The sequence below is a fragment of the Perognathus longimembris genome, chromosome 2 (genome assembly GCF_023159225.1).
Source record: "Perognathus longimembris pacificus isolate PPM17 chromosome 2, ASM2315922v1, whole genome shotgun sequence".
NCBI lineage: Eukaryota > Metazoa > Chordata > Mammalia > Rodentia > Heteromyidae > Perognathus > Perognathus longimembris.
The window spans coordinates 73315838-73340394 of NC_063162.1; the positions used below are offsets into that span (position 1 = coordinate 73315838).

At 41.4% G+C, this 24557-nt stretch overlaps 1 protein-coding gene across 1 annotated transcript in view; it reads left to right on the forward strand.

Annotated features, from left to right (window-relative positions):
• Positions 1-22080, forward strand: part of Dpy19l2 (dpy-19 like 2) — a 38425-nt gene extending 16345 nt beyond the window's left edge. Inside the window, exons 10-23 of the mRNA XM_048337125.1 lie at positions 369-468; positions 3048-3125; positions 4006-4092; positions 5475-5534; positions 5911-5991; positions 8218-8319; positions 9607-9678; positions 10539-10585; positions 12308-12332; positions 14389-14508; positions 15630-15804; positions 16687-16786; positions 18872-18997; positions 21930-22080. Of these exons, the coding sequence (XP_048193082.1) occupies positions 369-468; positions 3048-3125; positions 4006-4092; positions 5475-5534; positions 5911-5991; positions 8218-8319; positions 9607-9678; positions 10539-10585; positions 12308-12332; positions 14389-14508; positions 15630-15804; positions 16687-16786; positions 18872-18997; positions 21930-22080 (1324 nt within the window). The remainder of the gene's footprint in view (positions 1-368; positions 469-3047; positions 3126-4005; positions 4093-5474; positions 5535-5910; positions 5992-8217; positions 8320-9606; positions 9679-10538; positions 10586-12307; positions 12333-14388; positions 14509-15629; positions 15805-16686; positions 16787-18871; positions 18998-21929) is intronic.
• Positions 22081-24557: the final 2477 nt, after the last annotated feature.

Below are 24557 nucleotides of genomic sequence, written 5' to 3' on the forward strand. Positions count from 1 at the left end.
TATTGGTTACCTTATTCCCCCTGTTTTCTGAAACATAAATGTTGGAGGTGACAAAAACTGCTGCTCTGCAGACAGGGTGAACTTTTGGGCCACACGGCTCACTGTCATGTCTTAAAATTATAAGGGCATAAAGATTTAAAGGGAAAGAAACTTTTGTATTAAACATGTGTAAGGCAGGTTTTCTTTTATGACCTGGATAGCTCTGATTCTTTTTGGTCAAGCGATTTTCAGAGCTCATTATCCTTTCTTTGTGTTGTGTTGAAGGCCAGGGGACTATTTCAGTTGGGTCATTTTGTGAGCGCTCTGCATGGTTGGGAGACGGCTGGTCTCTGGAACAGAATTAGCTGGCGCCTTTTCTCTCCACGCAGGTCCTCGCTGAGTCACCGGAAACATTACCTCGCCTTCTGCCTGGCCAACACCGCCTTCCTGCTCCCCTGGCAGTTCGCTCAGTTCATACTCTTCACACAGGTAAGCTGGCTCCATGCTGACTTAAGTGACTGGCAGGGGTGTGTGAAAAGTCTCCCCATGGATTTGTGTAGACCTCCTTTGGTTCTGTAAACTACTACCTCAAACATGGTCATGCAACCCTTGTGTGCACAGTTGTCCTACATTCCTTTTCTACTTATGACATGTTGCTATTTAATGCTACTGCAACTCTTGCCCATGGTGGAATAGCTACAGGACCTTTTGGGGTTTTGATAGTGTTTTTAGTACTTACAGTTTTTGTGTCTTTTCCCAATAGGTATTTCTTTGGTGAGCTGTGTATAATTAATTAGTCTTCTAGGAAAAGCTAATTATCTACTACTGCCTTTTAATTGCGTCATTCAGTCCAGTAATGTTTGATGGGATGACTGATATGTGAAGCCAAACGTTTGGTATTACCAAGTAATTACCATCCCATCAGTAATCAGCATTCTCCTGCCCTGGCAATTGTCTTCTATTCTGGTCCTCCTGAAAAGCTTTCCTGTGCCATTGCAGACCCAGATGGCTTTGGGCCACGGTATCTGCTCTTTGCTTTGTGGATGGATTTCCAGTGAGCAGTGGGCCTCCCACAGCCTGGTTGTGATGAAATATACAACTACCAAGTGCCTACTGAGTATTTTGTGATGTTAGTAGACAATACGCATGAAGACCTTTGAGTCATGGAAACTAAGAACACCATCTTCCTTCCAGGACGCCCCAGGCTTTTGCTTAGAGGGCATCACAGGGCCTGGCCATTGGCTTCTGCCTCTCTGGGGTAGGCACATGGCACTCTACCCATGCCCAAATTCCCTCTACAGGGTCCTAGGGTGGCCGCTGTCACCCTCCAAGGAGCTAGTGCTTCCTCTTCCTTCCTAGCAGGGCCCCGAGTTCAAATCTCACAGCTGTGCTGAACACAGTGCCCTTCTTTGCCTCCATGTTTGACCCTGAGCTGTAAGATTACCCTGTTTTGAGCTCTGTGTGAGTACAGTTTGCTCCCTTCTCTTAGAGGTTGAAGATTTAATCCACTAGTCTATGTCTCTGTCTGCCTACATATTTTCTCATGTCCTCATCTGAACTCATCTTTTCCTTAAGCCTGTGTAGGTGGCCCACGAAGACACAGGAAGATGTCTGCAATCTGTCCTCCCTCCTTATATATTCCCTCCCTCCCTCCCTCCATTCCTCCTTCCCTTCCTTTCTTCCTTCCCCCTCCCTTTTAGTTCCAAGACTGGGACTTGAACTTGGTACCTGATAATTTCACTCATTGGCTAGTACTCAACCAAAAGAACCATACTTCCAATCCCCTCTCTTTAGATTTCATGTCTTTGCTTTTGTTTTTGTTTTGAGACAGGTTCTCTCTACATATCTCAGACTGGCCTTGTACACAAAACTCTCCTTCCTCAGTTTCCCAAGTGCTGGGACTATAGGCACACACCGCCACATTTCCTAGTTATTATTTTTAAATCTCACAAATCACATCCTATTCTTTTAGACAGGAAACTTGATAAGGCTTCACCTATTACTTTTTCTGCTATTCTTCTATCCTTTCTGGCTCTGCTTCCACCAGGGATTTTATGTTTGGAGAATGTCCACCCATTAGCATTTCCTTTTGTGTGAAACTCAGAGTGACAGTTTTGCTTGCTTTTTCTTCTATCCTTAATCTTGAAGAATATGCTCTCTAGGTATATAATTCAAGATTCAGAGATATTCATATTTGTTTGTCATATTTGTAGTCATATTTGTTTGTCTTGGTATTGTGCAATGTCCACCCACTGTCTCTCATGAGAGGTTAATCACAAATCTCATTATTATTCTTTTGAAGACATTTTGTGTTTTCTCTAGCTTTCCACACCTTCTACCCTCACCCCACACACAGCAACTTCAACACATCTTGCATCCATTTTGGTATATTTGTTACAATCAATTAACTAATATTGATTTCTTATTATGATTAACACTGTATTGTGCAGGCTTTTAGGTTTTGATGAATGCATACAGGAACGAACCCACAATTGTTGTCCTGTTCAGGACAGTTCTGTGATATAGCACAGACTATCCTCTGGGACCCACATTCATGGGGAGCTACTGACCCTCCCCTGCCCGTGAATGTGTGCCCTTTACAAAACGGGTTGGAGTTGTTGTCTTTTCAGATTGTCTTCCTTAGTTAGCAACCGGCACTGAAGGTTCGTCTGTGTCCTTCCAGTTCTACTTTTGCAGAATCTTTAACTATATGATCACAGTTTGCTCATCTGTTCCCTTTGAAGCACCAATGGCTCTTTCAGTCCTTGGTGACTGAATGTGTTAGGACACCTGCTTGTCTTGCAGGCCTCTCCACCGGCTGCCCGCCACAGGCAGCTGCCTGGAGGGGAGCTGGCAGTCCTGGCAGAGGAGGAGCCTGGAAGCCAAGCCCGACCCTGGCTCTGTCTTCCTCTGCCCTGTTCATCTCATTAACAATCTCATACAGCTGTGCTTTTCTGTATTTATATATTTCCTAGAACCTAGAGAGTTCTCCATGAGACAATTAGAATAATAATATAAGATAATTTGGTTTATTATATTTTTCATGTTTACACTTATGTTTTTTTCAGATAGCCTCATTATTTCCCATGTATGTGGTCGGATACATTGAGCCAAGCAAATTCCAGAAGATTATTTATATGAACATGGTAACATTTTGAAAATATTGATAAATGACATGTTAGAATAAATTCTCAGAGTCTGTAAAATACAACTAACTTTTCTGGGGTGCCTTCCGGGTGGTAGCAACGAAAACATGTGGTTTTGACAGTGTTCAGAAAACAGTGGACGCACGCATCATTGAATGTTATTCTTTCAACTGCACTGCAGTTCTACTGCATTGTACTCTTTAAAGCCTTAATATTTTATTTTGGTATCCTATTATTGTAACTCTTTTGGAAACTGCCTTTTCCCCTTACTTTCATATATTTTTTAACACTTTCGCATGAATGTGGCACCACTATGCACCTATTGGTGTTTTTTTTTTTTTTTTTTTTTTGGCCAGTCCTGGGGCTTTAACTCGGGGCCTGGGCACTGTCCCTGAGCTTCTTTTGCTCAGGGCTAGTGCTCCATCATTTGAGCCACAGCACCACTTCTAGCCTTTTCTGTGTATGTGGTACTGAGGAATTGAACCCAGGGCTTCATGCATGCATGGCAAGCACTCTACCACTAAGACAGATTCCGAGCCCGCGACTGAAATTTTATAGTGTTGCTGTTTTGTGTTTTAGCAGAAGTAAAATTAAGCAAACTAATATGTGTATCTAAGTCTGTCTCATGTTATTCCATCATGGAAACTACAGAAATAATCGAGTTTTAAGAAAGCTTTCTTTTTTGCAAGTAACTGATTGGGGGTGGGGATTAAATTCTACTATGTATAATGGATACTCTTGCATTTTAATACCCACCTGTGAGTTTGAATTCTGTAATGTGCATTCATCTTCTCTACACACCCATGTGTTGAGACAGGGCTAGATGAGCTCTGCTGGCACGTGACAATTCCTGAATGTGCGTTCATGTTTCCCTTCTCAGGTTTCAGTTGTCTTCTGCTTTGTTTTGATGTTTGGGAATCCAATGTACTTAAGTTCTTATTATTCCTCATCTCTGCTGATGACATGGGTGAGTGCTTGTTGAGCTCAAGAAGTGTCCCTTGGGGGCTGGGGATATAGCCTAGTGGCAAGAGTACCTGCCTCGGATACACGAGGCCCTAGGTTCGATTCCCCAGCACCACATATACAGAAAACGGCCAGAAGCGGCGCTGTGGCTCAAGTGGCAGAGTGCTAGCCTTGAGCGGGAAGAAGCCAGGGACAGTGCTCAGGCCCTGAGTCCAAGGCCCAGGACTGGCCAAAAAAAAAAAAAAAAAGTGTCCCTTGACTGTCCAGGAGCAGGTTTATCTGCCTGATGGAAGTATAGAAGAGCAAATAGGAACCTTCTCATGGTTATGGTTCATGTGAAACCCTTCCTCTCTGCCTCATCACTGAAAAATAGCATAGTTCAAAAATTTTAAGCTAGTACCAAACTTAATATTAAAAATAATTATGAGGAAATAAGACTTGCCTTAAACAATGTACTATAGTCAGAGCTTATTTTCTTGTATACCACCCTGTGGACTAAATACCATATCCTAGTGACACAACCATTGTCTCAAACAATTTTGTCACTCTTCAATCCCTTCCCAGACTGTGGCCCTTTCTTTTAATGTCCTCAACTGTGTGGGAACTTCGTCTCTTGGGTTTGGATTTGATCTTTGGGAAATGAGCAAAATCTTATAAAATAAAGTAGATGGCAGGATCAGGTAATCCAGATCTTTATCAAAACGTGGGACTCATTTCCTAGCACCTGTTAACTAAACCGTCCCCGAGCACCATTTGGAAAGTGCATTTCTTAGCTGTTTTCAGCAATAGGAGAATAACACGAGAATGAGTGCATTACTTCCACACCTTTCCCTGGCCAATGACACTGGCCACGTGACTCACCTTAGTCACTTGGTGACTGGCTGTTGATCACACTTCGGACACGGGGTGAGCTGGATCCTGCGCTAGATCCTCGTGGTGAGAAGCACTGCCACCTGCTGGCCACTGGTGGAATTGCCAGGTGTCACAATGAGGTGGTGACAGTTTTGCTTCCTGCTCTTGTTTTTTATCTAATAAGGAGGGCCCTCCTCACCTTCCCTACCAGCACAACAAAACCCATGTTCTTCTCCACGTGGTGTGGCTTTCAGCGTGACTAGGTGGGGCCCCCACTCTCAAGCTGCCTTCTCAGGGCAGGTTCCTGGGAGGTACTGAAGTAAGAGGTGACACTTTCATGCACCAAGCATTTAGTTCTCACCTCCAAGAAACTTATCATGGCCCAAATGTGACAAGTTCCCCAGTGAAGGATGAAAATGGCTGGCCATAGTCTATGTGGAAGGGTATAGCTAGCTCTGTCATTTTTATCATATGTTGAGTTCACATTTCATAATATGTGTTAATTTCATTTGTGTTTATGGTTATGTATTTCAGGCAATTATACTAAAGAGAAGCAAAATTCAAAAGATGGGAGCATCTGAACTCAATTTTTGGGTGAGGTTTTGTGTTTAATGTAACATTTCCATGCATGCATACGTACCTAGATGGACGTGCACCTCTTCTGGCCCTCTCCCTTATGTTCCCTTCCCTTCCCTCTCCCACATCCCTAGTGGTCCTCCTATTTTCTGTCCTTATTCCACTAAATTCCATAACTAAGAGAGAATAGCGATGCTTGTCTTTAGAAGACATTCTCCTTGGTTTGTTTTTCTCTCTCCTCTACTCTTGTCTCCTCTCTCCTTCCCTTCCCTCCCCTCCTCTCTTCTCTGTTCTTCCATATATTTAACACAGCTTGCATGAGTAAACTCTTTCTGTATCATGTATGCATACAATTGAACATTTTAGAACACCAGGTTTCTGTTTTATTTTCTAGCTTGTTCAAGGTTGTTCGTGGTGGTGTGGCACCATCATTTTGAAATTTCTGACATCAAAAGTCTTGGGTGTTTCAGATCATGTAAGTTCTTCCCAGTCACACAAAAAGTTCTTAAAAACTCAAAAATGCTCATCTCTTCATTGAACAGAGGTTCCCATTTCTTTATTGTGGTGATGGTTGTTCTTGTTTCTTCTTGCTGATACCTGGACTTTGAATTCGTGGGGCCTTGTGATTTTTAGCCGGTACATACCGGCCTGCGATCCACCTGCTTGAGGCTTCCTGTCCACCATGGTCAGAAGTATGGGCCAATGCATTCAGATTCCCCTCTGTGGAGGCAGGATCTCATGCACTTTTTGGTCCAGATTGAATCCTCCTATTCTCAGCCTCCTAATTAGCTAGGATTATAAATTGTAGCCACTACTGTCTGGCTAGAGGCTCCCATTCCTTTAAGGTCCTATTATCACTAGCTAGTGACAATAGTAACACTTACATTGAGGTTTTCACTCTAGAATAAAAAGTGTCAGTGAACACTCACTTGATATTTGAGGGCAAAAAAATAACCCTAATGCTCTCTTTAGTACTTAATATTTCAAGGAAATTACAGTCATTTGCTTCAACAATAATTTTTAATTTATTATAGATATTAACATATTAGCACTTCATACTCAGCCTTCAAATGAAAACACTTAAACATCCCAATATCATTCAATATACTTATAATGATGGATTAAAATTAAGACATGATTTGATATTTGGAAGACTTACTATATAAGAAGCAAACATTGAAGTCTCTGTTCTCACTACATAGAAAACATGGCTTTTCTGTTGGTTTTAGGTTAATGTCTTGTACAGTGGCTCTGGGCAAGGCCTAACTGCTTACTTAATTAACTAGTTAGGGATGAAACACGCTGCATGCTTTTTCATTTTGTTCTAGCATTTTCTGCTAAAATATAGGCATTCATGAGCATATTTTACAATAATGTAGTAGGAAATTTGCTCAATAGTGCTATTTAGCCAGAGCTTTGCCTAACACAGAAACGGTCGACTTTGCCATGTGATTATAGGATGCCCTTGGCAACATCAAGTCAAACAAAAATGTAGACAGGAGGCTCAGGCCTGTAGTCTAAGCTACTCAGGAGGCTGAGATCTGAGGATCACAGTTGGAAGCCAGCCGGAGCAGGAAAATCTGTGAGACTCTGAGCTCCAATTAGCCACCAGAAACATGGAAGTGGCATTGTGGCTCAAAGTGGTAGAGTGCCAGCCTTGAGTGAAAAACCTCAAGGGCAGCACCTAGGCTTTGAGTTCAAGCCCCACAACCAACAACAAAAATTATTTTAAAGGTAGACAGGCTCACTTCAACTTCAGCCCCTATGTGCTATTTATTGCTAGCTAAGTGTGACCAGTGGCTTGTTGGGCTGAGTTTATTCACTGCTATTCTCTATTATGCTGGATCCATTCCCTCTTTTGTCTACCTTATTATTCTTACCTTTTGATTTTGTAGACTATTTTATGAGAAACCATTTTTCAAATATCCTAAGGTACTTAGCAACAGAGTTGGTCTGTGATTTTGTTTCCTGCCTTGACCAATATAGTTACTCAAATCTTTACAAACTTAAAATAATAGCTTACTTGTCATATATCTTTTTTTTGGTGGGGAGGGGTCTGGCCCTCTGAAAATACAATGGAAAATAATTATCTTCCTGACACCAGGTAGTAAGAAAAAATAGAAGCAGAAAAATAGAAGGTCCACTTTGGTTTTGGCTGGTGGTGTGACGTTTTAAGGCCATGGAGATAAATAATGGGAGGTAGTTATTGTGTGTAACTGTGCAGTCATGAGGACTAACTCTCCTATTTAATGCCTTAAATGTGTGTGTTTGAGACGTGGCCAGAAAAAGGCAGTCAGCTCAGGAGTCTTCGTGGACCTGATGGTGTGTAGGAAGCTTGTGTATGATTTGCAGTGTGTGATGGGATTGAGACAGGATGGGCTTTCTTCCAGGAAGAGAATGATCCGATGATAACACCTCACAATGAAATAAATGCCAGTGGTTTTGTCACAGCCAGTATCCACTCTGGCTTTATCATTATCTCTGCTTAGTTTCCTGGCCTGCTTTTGGTGTTTGTTTCTTTGGGTGTTTCTCTTCATTTTTAGTTATTTTGATAAGTCAGCTCAGAGAAATTTGTTTGTTTGTTTTTGAGATGTGTCTGTGTAACTTTGCGTTAACCTGTTTATTACTCTGATGATAAATCAGTTCTCATTGATCACAGTCATGGCTATGACTTGAATTAGTTTTCTTTCTTTACATCCAGATTCGCCTGAGTGACCTCATAGCTGCCAGAATCTTAAGGTACACAGACTTCGATACCTTGATCTACACCTGCGCTCCTGAATTTGACTTCATGGAACAGGCGGTATAGACGTTTGTGTTCTTTGTTTCCATTTGCCCTTCCTCCTCTATAGCTCTGATGACTTTCTGCTCCCTTGTTTTACTTTAAACATGAACCTTAATACTTTTAGTCAGAAATGCCAAAAATGGGGGAAATCAAGAACTATTAACCCCTGACATTCCTCCCTTAAAATATCCCAGCTGATGGTTAAAGAAGGCAACCCAGAAAACACGGCTGGCATGCTGGATAACCCAGCCACTCACTACTGGAACAAAACAGCTGCTTTCCATCTTCCAGGCCACATGAGGAATAGCCAAGTCCAAATTCTTTATTTTGTTTGAAAGGACATTCCATCTTATTGCATTTAATATGACAACCATTACAAGAAAAGTTTTCCCAGGGCATTTCCAAGAAAGGTATATTGGTAATGAGTCCTAATGAATATAGAGAGCTTGTTTGACTTTTGTCATTCTTTTAAAAAATCCTCTAGTCATGAGCCCTCAGGACATGGCCTCTCTTGTGAGATGGAGAAAGGGAGGGGATCTCTGGGACCATGGAAGGAATTGAAACAAAGCTTCAAAGACTAGTGACCCCATCACTCCACACCCAGTGTTCCTGCCTCCATCCAAGATGTAGGTGCTCCTTCATAGAAAATGAGAACGTAGTCAGGGGCTAAGACCTACTCAGACACTAATGTAATAGTGAAAGTTTACCTGTTCTTCCTATCCATCCATTCCATCATTCATTCATTCATTTGTTTGGAAAGTGTACTTGACCAGAAGTCATCTGTCAGGAAAAAACGTCTGTTCCTGCTATTTAAGGAATATGAAATTTATTGACACAGTGAATCTCTCCTTGCCTCAATAGTTGATGTAACGATTCTTTATCCGGTAGTATTGACTACATAGTGGTACTTCTCTTGATATTCTGGCTCTCTTTCTTCCTTCCCAGTTCTTTTCTCGTTCATGAATAGAGTAGAATGTCTCAACACAGAAAATGGCCATGTTGGGGCCAGGGGTTAGTAGAACTGACACATGTTAAAATCATGAAGTATTATGTAAATAAAGAAATAGTTAAAAGTGAAAAAACATAATGGATATAGCTAACTGCAGGCTTGTGATTTTTATTATTAAATTCTAAAAGTTCATTTTAGAATTTTAAAAAATACTCTTGAGTCTTGCATTAGGATGTGGAAATGAATGGATGCATAGTCTGCTAAGAATATCACAGTGATGCTCACCTGGACATGGCTTGGCCTTGGGCAGCACACGGATCAGGAATGACTCTTGTGAATCACTTGCTGTATTTCAGACCCCCCTGAGGTACACGAAGACATTACTGCTCCCGATTGTTTTGATGGTTACCTACTTTATCTTTAGAAAGGTATTTAAATTGTTACTGGTTGCTTTTCGGTTTAAGATAAAGATTGTAACACTTTCTGATTGCTCAGAATTCCTTCTTTCTTTTACAATGAAGAGTCTCTCTGAAACTTTTCTTCTAGTCTATCTTTATATAGTATTAATCTTGTTGTATGGAAAGGGCCACTGTTAAAAGAGCGTGCATTTACTATTTCAAAAGATTTACTCAGTCATCCACTATGTAGGAAGAAGGAAATTAACCTTGTAGGTGTTCTGGACAAATGAAACATGTACAGGGACTCGGATGTGCAAACACTGAGCAAAAAACCACCCAAGAAACAAGAATTCTGCTTGTGGCAGGTGAGAAGACAGACAGAAGAGTAGTAGTGACAACATTAGTAATTTCCAAATATGAAACACCTTCAAAGAAGTAATGATCTATTTAGACTAGACACGGGGAATTTGTATAGCTGTTAAAACTTCTGTACATCCACTTGTTTTCACAGAAGAAAAAACAATATAAAGTAATAATCTTTAAAAGTTTCGTGTCATGTTTTCTTGGTCTGAGAGTTATTTTCCTAAATGTCTATTTAAGTTGGGTTACATAGGAAAGGAAGGAAGAAAGAAAGGAGGGGAGGAATAAGATGGAGAAAGAAAAAGGAAGAGAGGACAAGAAGGGGGGAGGAGGGAAGAAAGGCTAGAAAGAAGAAAGGAAGGAAAGAAGGATGGAAGGAAGGAGAGCCTATCATGTTAAATTCTTGAGACCTCATGCTAACATTTTAAAAATGTCTTTCTGATGTGAGGTGTTTGTGTTACATTAATAAGTAAGAGCCTTTAAAATAGCAACATTCCTTAAAATGCTTCATGCTTTTATTCTGTTTGCAGACTGTACGTGATGTTTTGTGTGCCTTATCTACAAACACTTACCAAAGGTAATTTTACCATAGTTTCAAAAATATATCACTAATCACTAAATAACCTACAGAAATATTAATTTTCAAATGGGTGTACATTAAGCTTCAACATTGTGATTACAAAAGAAGATAGGAAACAAATTTAGATGTTTCTTTAAAAAAGTAAGAATATTTTTCCTATGTATCCTTTATGTTTTTCAACTTGTTTTAGAGGCACTAATATTGAAACAGCTCAAAGTTTGGCTGATCTAATAATAGTGAGGGTGGCTTTTAGTGGGGTGAAGCGTAGACAGCTTGATGCTGGCCACAATAGGCCTGGCACCTGCAGACACAGCACCTGAGAAGCAAGGCTTTACATCTTCAGGTGCTACTGGGAAGGAAGCTGCAGTTCCACTTACTATATAGTTCCTGAATCCAAAAGAGAGCGAGTGAGAGCTCTATAAATAATATTTACTAGAAATCGCTACAAATTAAAATGAGTATGCAGAAATAGGCTTCAATTTTATTTGGCTGTGTTTTTTTTAAATTTTTCAGAAAAGAGATAATTTGTCTTACTGAATACTCATGACATTTTTTTCTAAATTGTTCAAACCTATTTGCTGTGTTCTGTTATTTTACTGATTTCAGTAAGAAGCATAAACTTTCCCCATCAGAATATAGTCCGGTGCAGTTAAGTCACCATAGGCAAAACCCTCCCCTCCCCACCCCCATGAGGGCATCCTCTCAAATCTCACTTTATATATGTAGACAGGACATTTGCCTTTATAACAGTTTCTGACTTAAAGAAAAATTCTGAAGATCCTGAGCTTCACACTTAGGGCTTACATTATTGATGCTGTGTGGTGGCCAGAAAAGCTAATTAGGATGGGGAGCATTTGTGCTCCCCATAGATGACAGGTCAGATGGGGGCCAGCGGAGGTGTTGGGGTGCTGAGCATCTGCAAGGATGTGGGAGAGTGATTTCTTCCCTGAGGGGCATGGATGTGAGCATGTATGAGTGTGTGTGTGTGTTTGTGTGTGTGTGTGTGTGTGTGTGTGTGTGTGTGTTGGGGGAGGAGTGCTTTCAACCACATGGAGGATAGGCGTTTGCTGCAATCATTGGGAGAAAGCAGTCCCGGAGCAGGAGAGCTTGTAGCATTCTGTGGATCTACTGGACAGGGGGCTGATGTTTGCATCTCTGTGTGTGGTCAGTGGAGAGAACACAGACAGGAGGATTTTCTTATCATGCCTCACTATGTTAACTTTTGCTTAACCATTGTAACAATGGTCTCAGTATGCCTTGTTTACGTTCGTGGATGACCATTGCATCCTTAACTCTTCCAGTATCTCTGCATGCTTCCACCGTGGTGAGCATTTGTCCCAGTAGCCTGTGCTATGCAGGGAGTGAACCTCCCCAGCATGGAGGTCTTTTCACAAAGATGATGTTTCTACTGCACAGAATATTTGCAGTGGGGTGTGGGTCACGAGGTGTGAGCAGGAGGTATGAGCTCGGTGAATATGGAGAAATCATCGGGATAGGCGGTGGTTAACATAAGGATGTCCATTTTCACTTATCTTCAATATGATGCCTGTCAATTTCATCTCTTAAATGATTACCACTTTTAGTGGCGTGGTCTGCTCCTAAAGTAGTTTGGAAAGAATCATATTTTGACAATCTAAGAACAAATAAATGGAGCTATGTGTGTATAATCATGTCACATTGGACATTCAGTAAGGAGAAAATATTTGTGTTTTATTCCAGAAAACAGCTCTTGGAACACAGTGAGGTAAAATCTCTTTTTACTGTCTTGTAGACTTGAATGTTAAATTTGAGTTCAAGGCTGAATCCTGAGCCCAGTTCACATCCACCATGCTCGGATTGTCTAGTGCTGGGTTGGGAGCATTTTGCTCATCCTTCTCCCTGCCTTTGACTACTACCATGGAGCAGTAATGAGCTCTTGAAAGCCCATTTGGAAAGCGTAGAGACTTACCATTTGGAAATAATCTATTAGCTTTTTCATTTCATGTTTTCTTACTGCGTCTTTCCCTCTGCCCCGTGCACTTACACATGTGACGCTTTTATGTATGTTACAGAACCAATATTCTGTATATATAATTTTTATACTGGGAAAACTTCCCATGCTACTAAATAATCTCTTAACTTGCAAGTTCAATGATTGCATGCTTGTGTAAAGCAATAATTTGTTATTTGCTCCTTGCATTTGTCACTAAATTTTATAGTATTGTTGCTGTTAAAAAATACACATCAGTCTCATACACAAGAAATACACATTAGTGATTGTGCTTGTGACACATTGTTGGATACTAAATTCTTTATGTTTGATTATTCTCTTAGTTAAATTCCTAGACTGGAAGCTGAAAGGAATTTGCTTTTTGGTAGGCCCTGGATAAATATTTTGAAATTTCAGAAATATATCAATTTGTTATTTTAATTTTTGTTTCATTTTATCCCAATGTTCAGGATTAACTTAATATTTGTCAGATTCATAAATGAAAATAACTGATTATCTTTAACATTTGGCTAGATTGACCATTAGTAATTTAGAGCATTAACAGAATCTGGCTGCTATGAACTTGTAGTTGCTTTCTTTCCCCACATCCACTGTCTATTTCCCCAGGGAAGAGTTTCATCATAAATATATCAGTGGGAAGTGCTTGTCTGAAACCTTTGCTCAGAACCCCTACCCTGATCAAAACAGGTTATCCTACTAATTAATAGGCATATTTTATTATATTATTATATAATATATTATATATAATTATATCACCATTATTATATATCATTATAATCATTATTATATATCATATATAAATATACATGATATATTATGTATAATATATATTATTAATAGATATAAAGAATGTAGCTCATATGAGTGATGGCACGTGCCTGTCATCCCAACTGGTGCAGTCCCAGTGCAGGTCCAGGCAAAGCACAAGGCCCTATGTCAAAATGACTAGTGCACCAACATTAGTGGTGAGCTGGATCGAGCCAGTAGAGCGCCTGCCTAGAAAGCACAAGGCCGTGAGTTCAAATTCTAGGCCCATAAAAATAGCAAACAAGAACCCTTGCTTAGGTGCTGATATGGTTTCTGTTGTTGGCTGAATGTCACACATCTGTGAGGCCTTCCATGTTTTCTTGGTCCCTGTGCCTCCTTTGGTACAAACCCTTGATCAAAGGCCTCTTTCAATGAGAACCCTGTTTCCCACCTGCCCGCTCACACCCATCATGAGATTCTCAAGCTCTTTCTCCTCCCTACTCCTGTCAACGGCCTTGTCCACCCTCTAAGAGGCTGTCACAGGCTGTCAGCTTATCTGTCCTCACTAAATATAGTCACGCGCGCAAGCTCCCCAGGGTAGAAATGGGTGAAATCCTGTATTAGAAGCACCCAGAACAGAAAAATAAACTCTGTGTGAGTGAACAAATGAGCCACCATAGACTTAGGTGAGAAGATCTGTCCCTGATGAATGTTAGCATTTCCTCTGCCTCAGGTCCTCAGCTCCTCCCATTCACCCCCAGATCCACCCATACCTAATGGGCCACTCCTACTCACTATTAAGATCTACCTACTTCCCCTTTAGCCCGAGAGAAGCTGCCACCTGGATAAGGTGCAGACACCATGTTGCTCCCTCTCCTATGGGAGATATTGCCCCACTAATAAGCCTCCTTATAAACCTTCTTCTGTCTGTGACTATCTCCGCATGGTCCCCTGGGATGGCTGCAACAGATCCTTTCAATGAGTAAGAAGAGTTTTGTGCAGCGTGTGTTTACTGAGTGAAATAGGTGTACAGTGACTGCCTCTGCTCTGTTGTGTTTTGCAGCTGGTTTTTCACACCTTGCAGCTGTTGGCATTCACGGCCCTGGCCATTCTCATCATGAGACTGAAGCTCTTCCTGACACCCCACATGTGTGTGATGGCCTCCCTGATCTGTTCTCGAAGGGTAAGACAACCCTGCTGTGAGACCACCCCACAGTGACAGCCCGGGCGGGGCCCCGACATAAAACCACAGCCAGCTCAGATTATCCATTATAAATAATTTCCAAGTGTGTTAACACTCCCCATAAAGGGAAGAAAGTGACTTCCGGTGGCTGGAAATGTTAGCCAGGATTGTCACCCCTGTGCCTGTGAAAAGCAGTGATGAGGCTGGCCACACCTTTCCTAGCACAGGACACATAAACACAGCCTCCTCTGCGCACAGGAGTCTCCTGCACAGAGCACCTGGAGCACCCTAAAGCCACACCCCACTGAGTGGGGAGGCTGCAGTCAATGAAGCTCAGAGGATCCCTAAGAACACTCATCCCTCTGTGCTCCCTTCAGTGCCTTCTATGCAAAACAGCCGGATAAGGCAGCGAGACTTTCCATTATTGAATCTTTTGGGCTGAAAAACATGCTAAGACCTGTTTTCCTGAGAGGAATATATGTGTCAAGTTGGATTTAAGATGCTCATAAAATGCAGTCAAATGTTTTATGATTTGTCTCAAAGCTGTAATTTTGCTAATTTTAACCCGTGCTTGGAAATCAGAACTGGAAGATCAAGTATTCTGTTCGTAATTCTCTCTGTCTGTCTGTCTGTCTGTCTCTCTCTCTCTCTCTCTGGCTCTCTCTGTCTCTCTGTCTCTTTCTCTCTGCCTGTTTTTGGGCTTAAATATGGGAACTGGGTGCTGTCCCTAAGCTTTTTTAGCTCAAGGCTAACACTCTACCACTTGAGCCACAGCTCCACTTTTTGGTGTTAATAGGAGATAAAAGTCACCAATTTTCCTGCCTGGGCTGGCTTTGAACCACAATCTTCAGATACCAGCCTCCTGAGTAGCTAGGATTACAGGGGTGAGCCACCAGCACTGAACCTGTCCTTAATTCTTTTGAGAGGCGAACATGTTCTGTTTGCAACTGGTGCCAGCAGTTTCGGTAAATGCATTGTTTTGAAACAAAGGCAGTGATAATTTGTGAGCCAGCATTGAAGGGCTATCCAGCATGGTTCAGGCTGTAAGGGCAGGAATTTCCCTTTGACCGTATAGCGATCTTCATGTAAGAATGATAAATAAATGGTTTCTTTCATTTCAGCTCTTTGGCTGGCTTTTTTGCAGAGTTAATTTTGAGAACATTGTCTTTGGCATTCTAACTGTCATGTCGTTACAAGGCTACACAAACCTCCACAACCAGTGGAGCATAATAGGAGAATTCACGAATTTGCCCCAGGAAGAACTTATACAATGGATCAGATATAACACCAGGCCAGGTAGGTAGCTGAGGAGCTCTCTGGAGCTGGTTTTGCACATATAGCTAGCATTCCATGTGTTTGTGAGTGTGTGTGCATGCCTGCACGTGTGTGTATGCATGTGAACATATGTGTGTGCATGTGAATGTGTATTTGTATGTTTGTATACATATATTCACCAACTTATTGACAGTAGTTTGGGGTTGTTGTGGCTTGAATTCAGGGCCTTGCTCAGTTGGTACTCTACCACTTGGGCCACATCTCTATTCCTTCAGTTAGCTGGCTAATTGGGGGTGGAGTCTTGCAGAATTTTCTGCTGGGGCTGGCTTCAAACTCCAGACCTTCGGTTCTCACCTTTCTGAGTAGCTCGGATTCCAGTTCTGAGCCACTGGCACTCAGCATCAGCGTTTTGACTTTGCAATGGTGTAGAAACAACAGACATTCATGGAAGTCATGCTTCAAATTTTGAGTTGTGATCCTTTGCCAGGAACCTGTGACAGCTCTTCTGTGATTTGGGGCAGCTATGGATGCCTCAGCTCCTGGGCAGCACCCCACCTCCCCCAACTCAGAATAGTGGGCTGCCAGGGTGACTTAGTTATCAGGGCAGGATGTCTGGAGACCACAGTCAGGTCTGAATAATACATCCATGTTTATCATTGGCTTTATTGAGATGATTAAACTGATTATAATCTCTACAATGACATAAACTTCTACCTTCCAAGAGTCAAACCAGAAACCAAAGCAGTCCAAAAGACCACATGCTTGCTTCTCATTACTCCTGTAGAGTACATGCTATTATTTACATGGGCCTCACCTATCCTCCTTTGAATTCCAGCAGGATGGGCGGGTGGGGCTGTGACTTCCTTTCCTCATCTTAGGGAGACGTGGAACCTTGTTTTCCAGATGCTGTGTTTGCAGGTGCCATGCCCACAATGGCCAGTATCAAGCTGTCCACGCTTCACCCCATTGTGAACCACCCTCACTATGAGGACGCAGACCTGAGGTGGGCAGGGGGGGCATGACGGCCTCAAACCAGGATGCAGACCAGAGGTGGGCAGGGGTGTGTTTGGCAGCCTCACCCACTCGCTAGTCACCCCTGCTTCCTGGGGATGGGGAATGTGTACATGCAAAGACACAAGCACCACATGTTCCAATCCTCATAGCCATGCTGAAAAAATAACCCTCAGTAATTATCCACGAGTGACCGTGTGTCTCTGCTCCCTCTGAAGCAGGTTTAATAAACTTATACACAGCTGAAAACCCCATAAGCCACTTACATTGAATGAAAAGCATTTCATACATGTGTACATATAACTATATATGTGTATATATAAAACATATAACATGTATAAATATGTATGCACATGTATCAATATACATATGAATAATGTATCAATGATGTGTATGTGTGTGGAAATTTCCATACTGCATGCTTTTATGGGAATCTAGGGTGTTTTATTAGCTGATTATGCAAATTGTCAGTCATGGAAATCTGAAAGTTTTGCTTTCCTTACATGTCTGGCTTTAAAAATTATTTTGATCCACCTAGTGTCAAGGTAATCATTTCTTGTTAATAGGTTTTTGGTCTGTTGTTAGAAACAAAATTTTAATCATTTAAAGTTTTGTCTAGGGGCTGGGGATATGGCCTAGTGGCAAGAGAGCCTGCCTCGTATACATGAGGCCCTGGGTTCGATTCCCCAGCACCACATATACAGAAAACGGCCAGAAGTGGCGCTGTGGCTCAAGTGGCAGAGTGCTAGCCTTGAGCAAAAGGAAGCCAGGGACAGTGCTCAGGCCCTGAGGCCAAGGCCCAGGACTGGCAAAAAAAAAAAAAAAAGTTTTGTCTAGTTGAGTTATTGTCATGCCATATGCACACAGTCTTAATAACTTGAATGCACCAATGGTAATTTGCTCCAAATTAAAAAAAATTCCAACATAGAATTCCAAGCCATCTGTTACATCATATTTTGGTGACCATCCTTGTTTCTCAAGAAGTTGTAAGGTACTTTTTAAAAATTTTTTATTTTATTGATAGTCCTGGGCCTTGAACTCAGGGCCTGGATGCTATCCCTGAGCTTTTTTTGCTCAAAGCTAGTGCTCTACCACTTGAGCCACAGCACCACTTCCAGCTATTTCTGAGTAGTTTTATTGGCGATAAGAGTCTCATGGTGATGTAGCTCAGTGGCAAAGCATTTGCCTAGCAAGTGCAATGTCCTGGGTTCGGTTCCCAGTACCCCCCCCCCCAAAAAAAAAGAAAGAAAATTAAAAGGCTTGTCTTTGAAAAGTTCTCTTTCTTTGGGGCTGGGAATGTGGCTTAGCAGTAGAGTGCTTGCCTAGCATGCATGAAGCCCTGGGTTCGATTCCTTAGCACCACATAACAGGAAAAGTAGGAAATGGTGCTGTGGCTCAAGTGGTAGAGTGCTAGTCTTGAGCAAGAAAAAGAAGCCAGGGACAGTGCTCAGGCCCCAAGTCCTAAGCCCCAGGACTGGCAAAAAAAAAAAAAAAAAAAAAGTCTCATGGTCTTTCCTGCCTGGGCTGGCTTCAAACCATGATCTTCAGGTCCCAGCCTCCTGAGTATCTAGGATAGGCATGAGCCACCAGTGCTAGGCTCTTTTTTTTTTTTTATTGTTTCAAACTTCACTGGTCCCCTAAATACCCACCATCTACGTATAATTTGCTTATGTATATATTGGGTTGTTTCGGCTCACCTCATGTGAGAATCTGTGAATGAAATTACCCTCCGAAACCTGTGCTGTCACCACACTCAGCCTCCACCAGTGTCCTGGGAGCAGATTCATTGCTTGATGATATGCAGAGCAGATTTCATATCTGGTGCTGCTGTGCTCCCCAATACACTTCCAGACAAGCAAGAAGTGAAAAAATGCAAACTACTGTAGGTCTCAGTGCACTCAAAATACAAGTAGGAATGCAGAAACTATTATCTCAAAAAGTAATTTATGTAATTTTGGCATCATCTATGTCAATAGTCCAGTGAGGATTGAAATCTCAACTTGCTAGCAAATGCTATGTATTTAATTCTTTGCTACTTTTGAAGTCTGTTTATAACTGTTGTTGTTTATATTTAAAGGGCTCGAACAAAAATAGTTTATTCTGCATATAGTCGAAAATCTGCCAAAGAAGTGAGAGATAAATTGTCAGAATTGCACGTGAACTACTACGTATTAGAAGAAGCATGGTGTGTTGTGCGAACTAAGTGAGTAATAATAATTCTACACCATGGGAAACAGAATACTGGAAAGCCATGTGTTTCTGTTTATTATAGTAGTCCTGATCCTTAAGACTTTGTATTTTACAGGTATTCTATGAAAATTTTACCCTGGTATTTCTATTAAAATCATTTAAAGTAAAGCTGTACTATCATTTAAATAGGATGTAATTGCAAAAAAAGTATAATATGCATTAGTATCTTGATTTCTGGTTTAAGGTCTTTTCATTAATTTTTTTCACTAGTACAGAGAAACATAAAAAACCTGCCCATTTACCCAGACACAACGACTCACACCTGTGATTCCTGTGATTCTAGCTACTAAGGAGGTTGAAGTTGGAAGGCTCATGCCTTAAGGCCAGCCCAGCCCTGTGAGTTTGTGAGATTCCCCAGCAGACAAAGCTGGGCATAGTGTTCGGGGCCTGCTGTTCCTGACTCAGTCAAAACGTAAATGGGAGGGTGGATGGCCAGGCCAGCCCCGGGGGGTGGGGGATGCAAGATCCCATCTCCAAATTAACCAGTGTTAAAAGGACTAATGATGTGGCTCAAATGGTAGAGCCCCTGACTAGCAAGCATGAGGCCCGGAGTTGAAATCTCAGTACTGCCAGGGGGGGAAAAGGAAGAAAAAGCAAAATAAAATGTTAACAGGGTCACAAGATGCTTTGGTTCCTGTGTACCTGTGAAATGTTTAAGTCAGAGACACCAGCTTCTGTACTACAGGGACCTTGTTCCCTAGTGCAAGAACCACGAGAAATTGAAAAGCATAGTCACTGCCATGCATTACCTATGGTTCAGGCAAAAATGACCAGATGTGCAAAAAATACTGGCCAAATATTACCAATTCTGTGAAGAGAAGGTCTTTGTAGACACTGAAGACAGGTCCAGATGCTGGGTTTAACATAAACACATGGAGGGGTTAAGAAGAGCATTTTAAAAATGTTCTCAGAACTAAAGAACGACGCCATCGCAAGCAGTAAAAACATGGAATTCCAGCAGAGAAACAGAAGCACTGGCCCCAAGGAAGTTCAAGGATTAGAATAATTGAAATGAAAATTCTTTAAATATGCCGACAATAGATTTTTAGGTGAGAACAGGGGGAAAATGAATTTAAAGGTATATTAAAAAAAATAACAGTTCAGCAGCCTATTCAAAGAAGAAGGCGAAAAGGGCTGAAGAAAAATTGCAATGACTCTAGGAACAGCCTTAAATAGTCCAATACATCAAAACTTCACTGTAAGGAATGAAGAAAAAAAGAAAAGGAACAACAACAACACACCTGAGGAAATATGGGTTGGATATATGCTAACTTTTTCTAAAAGCTTCTGGTGGAATGATCCAAGAACTTCCACATCTGAGGGTGGATGTGCCCAGAGAAAAAGAGCAACAAAGTGGTGAGAGGAAAGAGGAAGAGGAAACATAAAAGAGAGAGAGAAATAACAAGTCCTGAGATGCTGGTTGCTACTCACTGTGGGTATGGGACTTTGAATGATAAAGTGCTTAGGGGGCAAAAACCAAAAACCCAAACCCTAAACTGAGCTGGAGGCATGGTCTAGGTGGTGGAGCACCCGCCTTCGCCCGAGTTCAACTTCTGTGGAGCATTTTGGCGAGTGGAGGAGGCACGCAGAGCACTGGGAGCTGCAAAGGACCTGGAGAAAGGAGCAACCTGACCCTCAGTGCTTTCAGATCCCGCCCACCCGGAAGGAACAGCCCCACAGGAAAGAGGACCCAGAGGGAATCAAGCGATCCACACAACCCATGCTTGCTTGGGGCCATGTTTTGGCAAGGTGTTTGGCTAAAAGTGGACTTGGGGGAACTGCTTAAGACACAGGGATTTTCTGTGATATGATCTTAGTGGTGCCTGCGCATCTGCACACATCTGGCCATCCAATGCTATACAAGAGATGAATGGATCTCATTGTATCTACATTATATCTCAGTGAAGATGAAACAATTAGTATCCATATTTAGTGACTCTGCTAGGCGTTGTCTCCTTTGGCCCACTTGGGGAGACACCAAAAAGACAAAAGCAGGGAAGAAAACAAGCGTGGCATGAGAATCTGCTTTTGCTGCATCAGACTATATATTTTTATGCTAATTCAAGGCAATTTATGCTCAGAAATATGGGATTCATCAGGAATTCAATGAGCTTCGCTTTTAATTCATCTCATTCAACTACAAATGTGTTTTATATTTAGATAGTGGTAGTGCCTGGGAAATACATTTATTTGCATTTCATCTTGAGAGCAAACTTTTACTGAATGCATATTAACTCTTAATTATGAGGACAAGTCACTTCCTTTGGCTAAGTGGGGTATGAAAATTCTGCAAACACAATTTCATTTAATTTTTATTTCTCAATATGAACTTGATCCTTGAAATGCTTTAAAAATTTTTATTAAATGAATCACTGGATATTGAGAAGTCATTTTATAAATTATGTATATGAATGTGTCTTTTAATTTTGTTTTTGAGTTAGCATACATAAATAATACAAAGGGATTTGATTGTGAGTTTTGTATGTGCATGCAATGTACTTTGAACAAGTTCATCCTTCTCACCCACTCCTTTTCAAGCAGTGTTTGGTGAGTCTTCATATATATACATATGTATATACATACATATATGTACATATATATGTATACTATATAATACATATACATGTACATATATGTACATATGTGTGAATGGTGTGTGTGTGTGTGTGTGTGTGTGTGTGTGTGTGCCAGTCCTGGGACTAGCTAGAGCTAGTGGTAGGCTAAAGCTCTACCATTTGAGCCACAGCTCCACTTCCAGCATTTTGGTGGTTAATTTGCCCAGACTGGCTTTGAACTGCAGTCCTCAGACCTTCTGAGTAGCCACTGACACCCAGCTCTGAATGTGCTTTTTAAAAATGAACAAGTTTGTGTCCACTTGCCTTCAGGCCGGGGTGCAGCATGCTTGAGATCTGGGATGTGGAGGACCCGTCCAACGCAGCCAAGCCTCCCCTGTGCAGCCTCCTGCTGAAGGACTCCAGGCCCTTCTTCACCACAGTGTTCCAGAACAGCATGTACAGAGTGCTGAAGGTCAACTGAAGGACAGCTGGGCTGCCCTGGCTCTGGGGTGTGAAGAAGTAAGTCGACAGCTAGCATTTTGGCCTTATTTTCATGACTAGAAATCACAAGCTTCAATAAGAGACATTTAAGAGAACATAATAAAATGATTCAAAGTTGTTCTGATTACACTAAACAGGGTAAGCTCACCTCATAGTTTAGCACTATCAGGCTTATGAAGCTTGTTGTACACATGATCATTTCATGCTATGGAAACAAACGTGCCTATTAAAAGTTTGAATAAGATGTGTGTGGGAAAGAACAGTGGAATTTAGCGAATCAGGGAAGTATAATTCTTTTCAATGCAACTGAAAATTGCTGTAGATTTTCTCTAGTCCAGTGAAGAATGCAGCATGTGAACACAGTAAGGTCGAATCCTGATTACAAACCCTCTATCTCAGCCTACCAGGAGTCTGATCAAGAAGTTATCCTTACCAGCTTCCCTGGAAAGCTCTTCAGTAGTTTTTAATACTTTCTTGATGTATTAAAAAAACAACAACTTGCTTTGTAATGCTTTGAATATCTTGAAATTTATCTACTCAACCAGATAAATATTTTCCCAACCTAAGTTCCACAGCTATGAGTCTGTCTTTAGAATCCTATGGTTTGGTGACCCTTGACTTTCTGGGCAGAATGTAGTTACTAGGGTCTCTAACCAAAATGGGAAGTTAAACATAACCAGAAAAGAAAATCTAGTTACATGAATCCAAGGAGAGTTTTGGGGTCCAGAGCCTGAATAAGCTGTACTTTGTTCACCTTGATGGTCTATGGCTCTCTCAGAACAATCTTTATTCCTACTCCCAATTTTTTTGTGAGATACTTTCAAGTCTCTTTTTAGTTTTTCATGAGAAAGGTCATATTTAGAAACTCTTTCTTCCAATGAAACTGACCCATCAAAAATGTTTTGAAAAATCGGTAGTTATCTCAAAGATGGAATTGCTAAGTGATGAATAACATTCTTTGTATGCCTGACAAATACTAAATATGCCAGCTGTGTAATGTTTGATCGTGCATCTACTCTAAGTTAGTCATTAGGGAATCTTTTTACTTACACATCCCTCAGATTATTGGCCCTTTTTATCTGTTAAAACAAAATAATTCTGTAGGTTGGTTTATGCAGAGTAGTTAGACAATCATATACATAAAAAGATTATTTTTCAATTTTTATAGCTGTAAAATATTTTAATTCAGGGCAGAAAACAGCTAAGAAAGCATGCCATATTCTATTATTCTCATTTTCAAATATTTATTTTGCTGTAAGTGTGAAGTAAAGCAGAAAACAACCAACACCTAAAATTTGTAAAATTAAAGCAATATACTCTGGATAATGTATTCACAGGGAATATTTTAATATCCATAGCAAAATTCAACAAAGAGACAAACTACTAAAATGTTCCATATTCACATTTTTATGTGGATTATTGCTATTTTCCTGTACTGTGTATATTAAATAATTTTCAAAGTACTTGAAGAATCCTCTGTTCTGTGTCTTCTCTCACTCTTTGCCAAGCATTCATGTTGCCATTGAAAGAACTCTGATATGAAGGCAGAAATCCTAAGTTGCTGGATTTATGGGCCAGCTTGTTTATTTGTTTATGTTTAGCTCCATTCTGCTGAGTCTGGTAGAGGAGGCCCTGCCCTGGGATGGGGAGAGGAGAGCGGGAGGCCCAATGCTGACTGGGTGCTTTGAGGGCTTTATGCCTGCAAGCCTCCCTCTCCCCATTCACACCTGTTCCTCATGGGGATGGGTGACTGGTGCTCTAGACATGCTACTTCCTTCTCCTCACCCTCTCAGGCCCACTAAACAACCCTGGAGTAGTACCACATCACAAACTGAGGTCAGCTCATCTTGGGGTTCTGTGTGGTTGTATTTATTTGGTACCCCAAACCAGAACACTGGACATAAGTTTTCCTTTATCTAAATTAAGCAGTTACTTTCTTTTCTGAATGGACACTATTATTATTATTATCATTATTAATTATAATTACCATTTTGAAGGATGAAGACCATGCCTGACTGAGTTCAGTGGCATCTTTACCCACATGCAATGAAGCATTTCCCCTCGGTTTCCCATAACCCCAGTGTGCCCGTCACTGTGAAACCATGGGCAGAGGGAGGGTGGCCCAGGCAGCAGTGATTGCTGACTCAGTGGGTGGGAGGGGGATGGGGTTGGTAGAGGATGTCTGGCTGCTTGCGGTAAATCCCACATGTGCTCTGTTTGCACAGCTGGTGGACACATTCTCCCACCCCCACCCTATGTGAGGCAAGTTTTATGGCCCACACCAGGCTTTGAACTCAGGTTCTTCTCTGGCTTACTTGGCAGGTACTCTACCACTTAAGCCAGGCCAGTAGCCTGGGTTTTTGCTGATTCTTTTAGAAATGAAGTCTCAGATTCTTTTGCCTGGGCTGCCTTGGATGCAACTTGGTCTGGTCAACAGCATCGACAGACACCATGTCA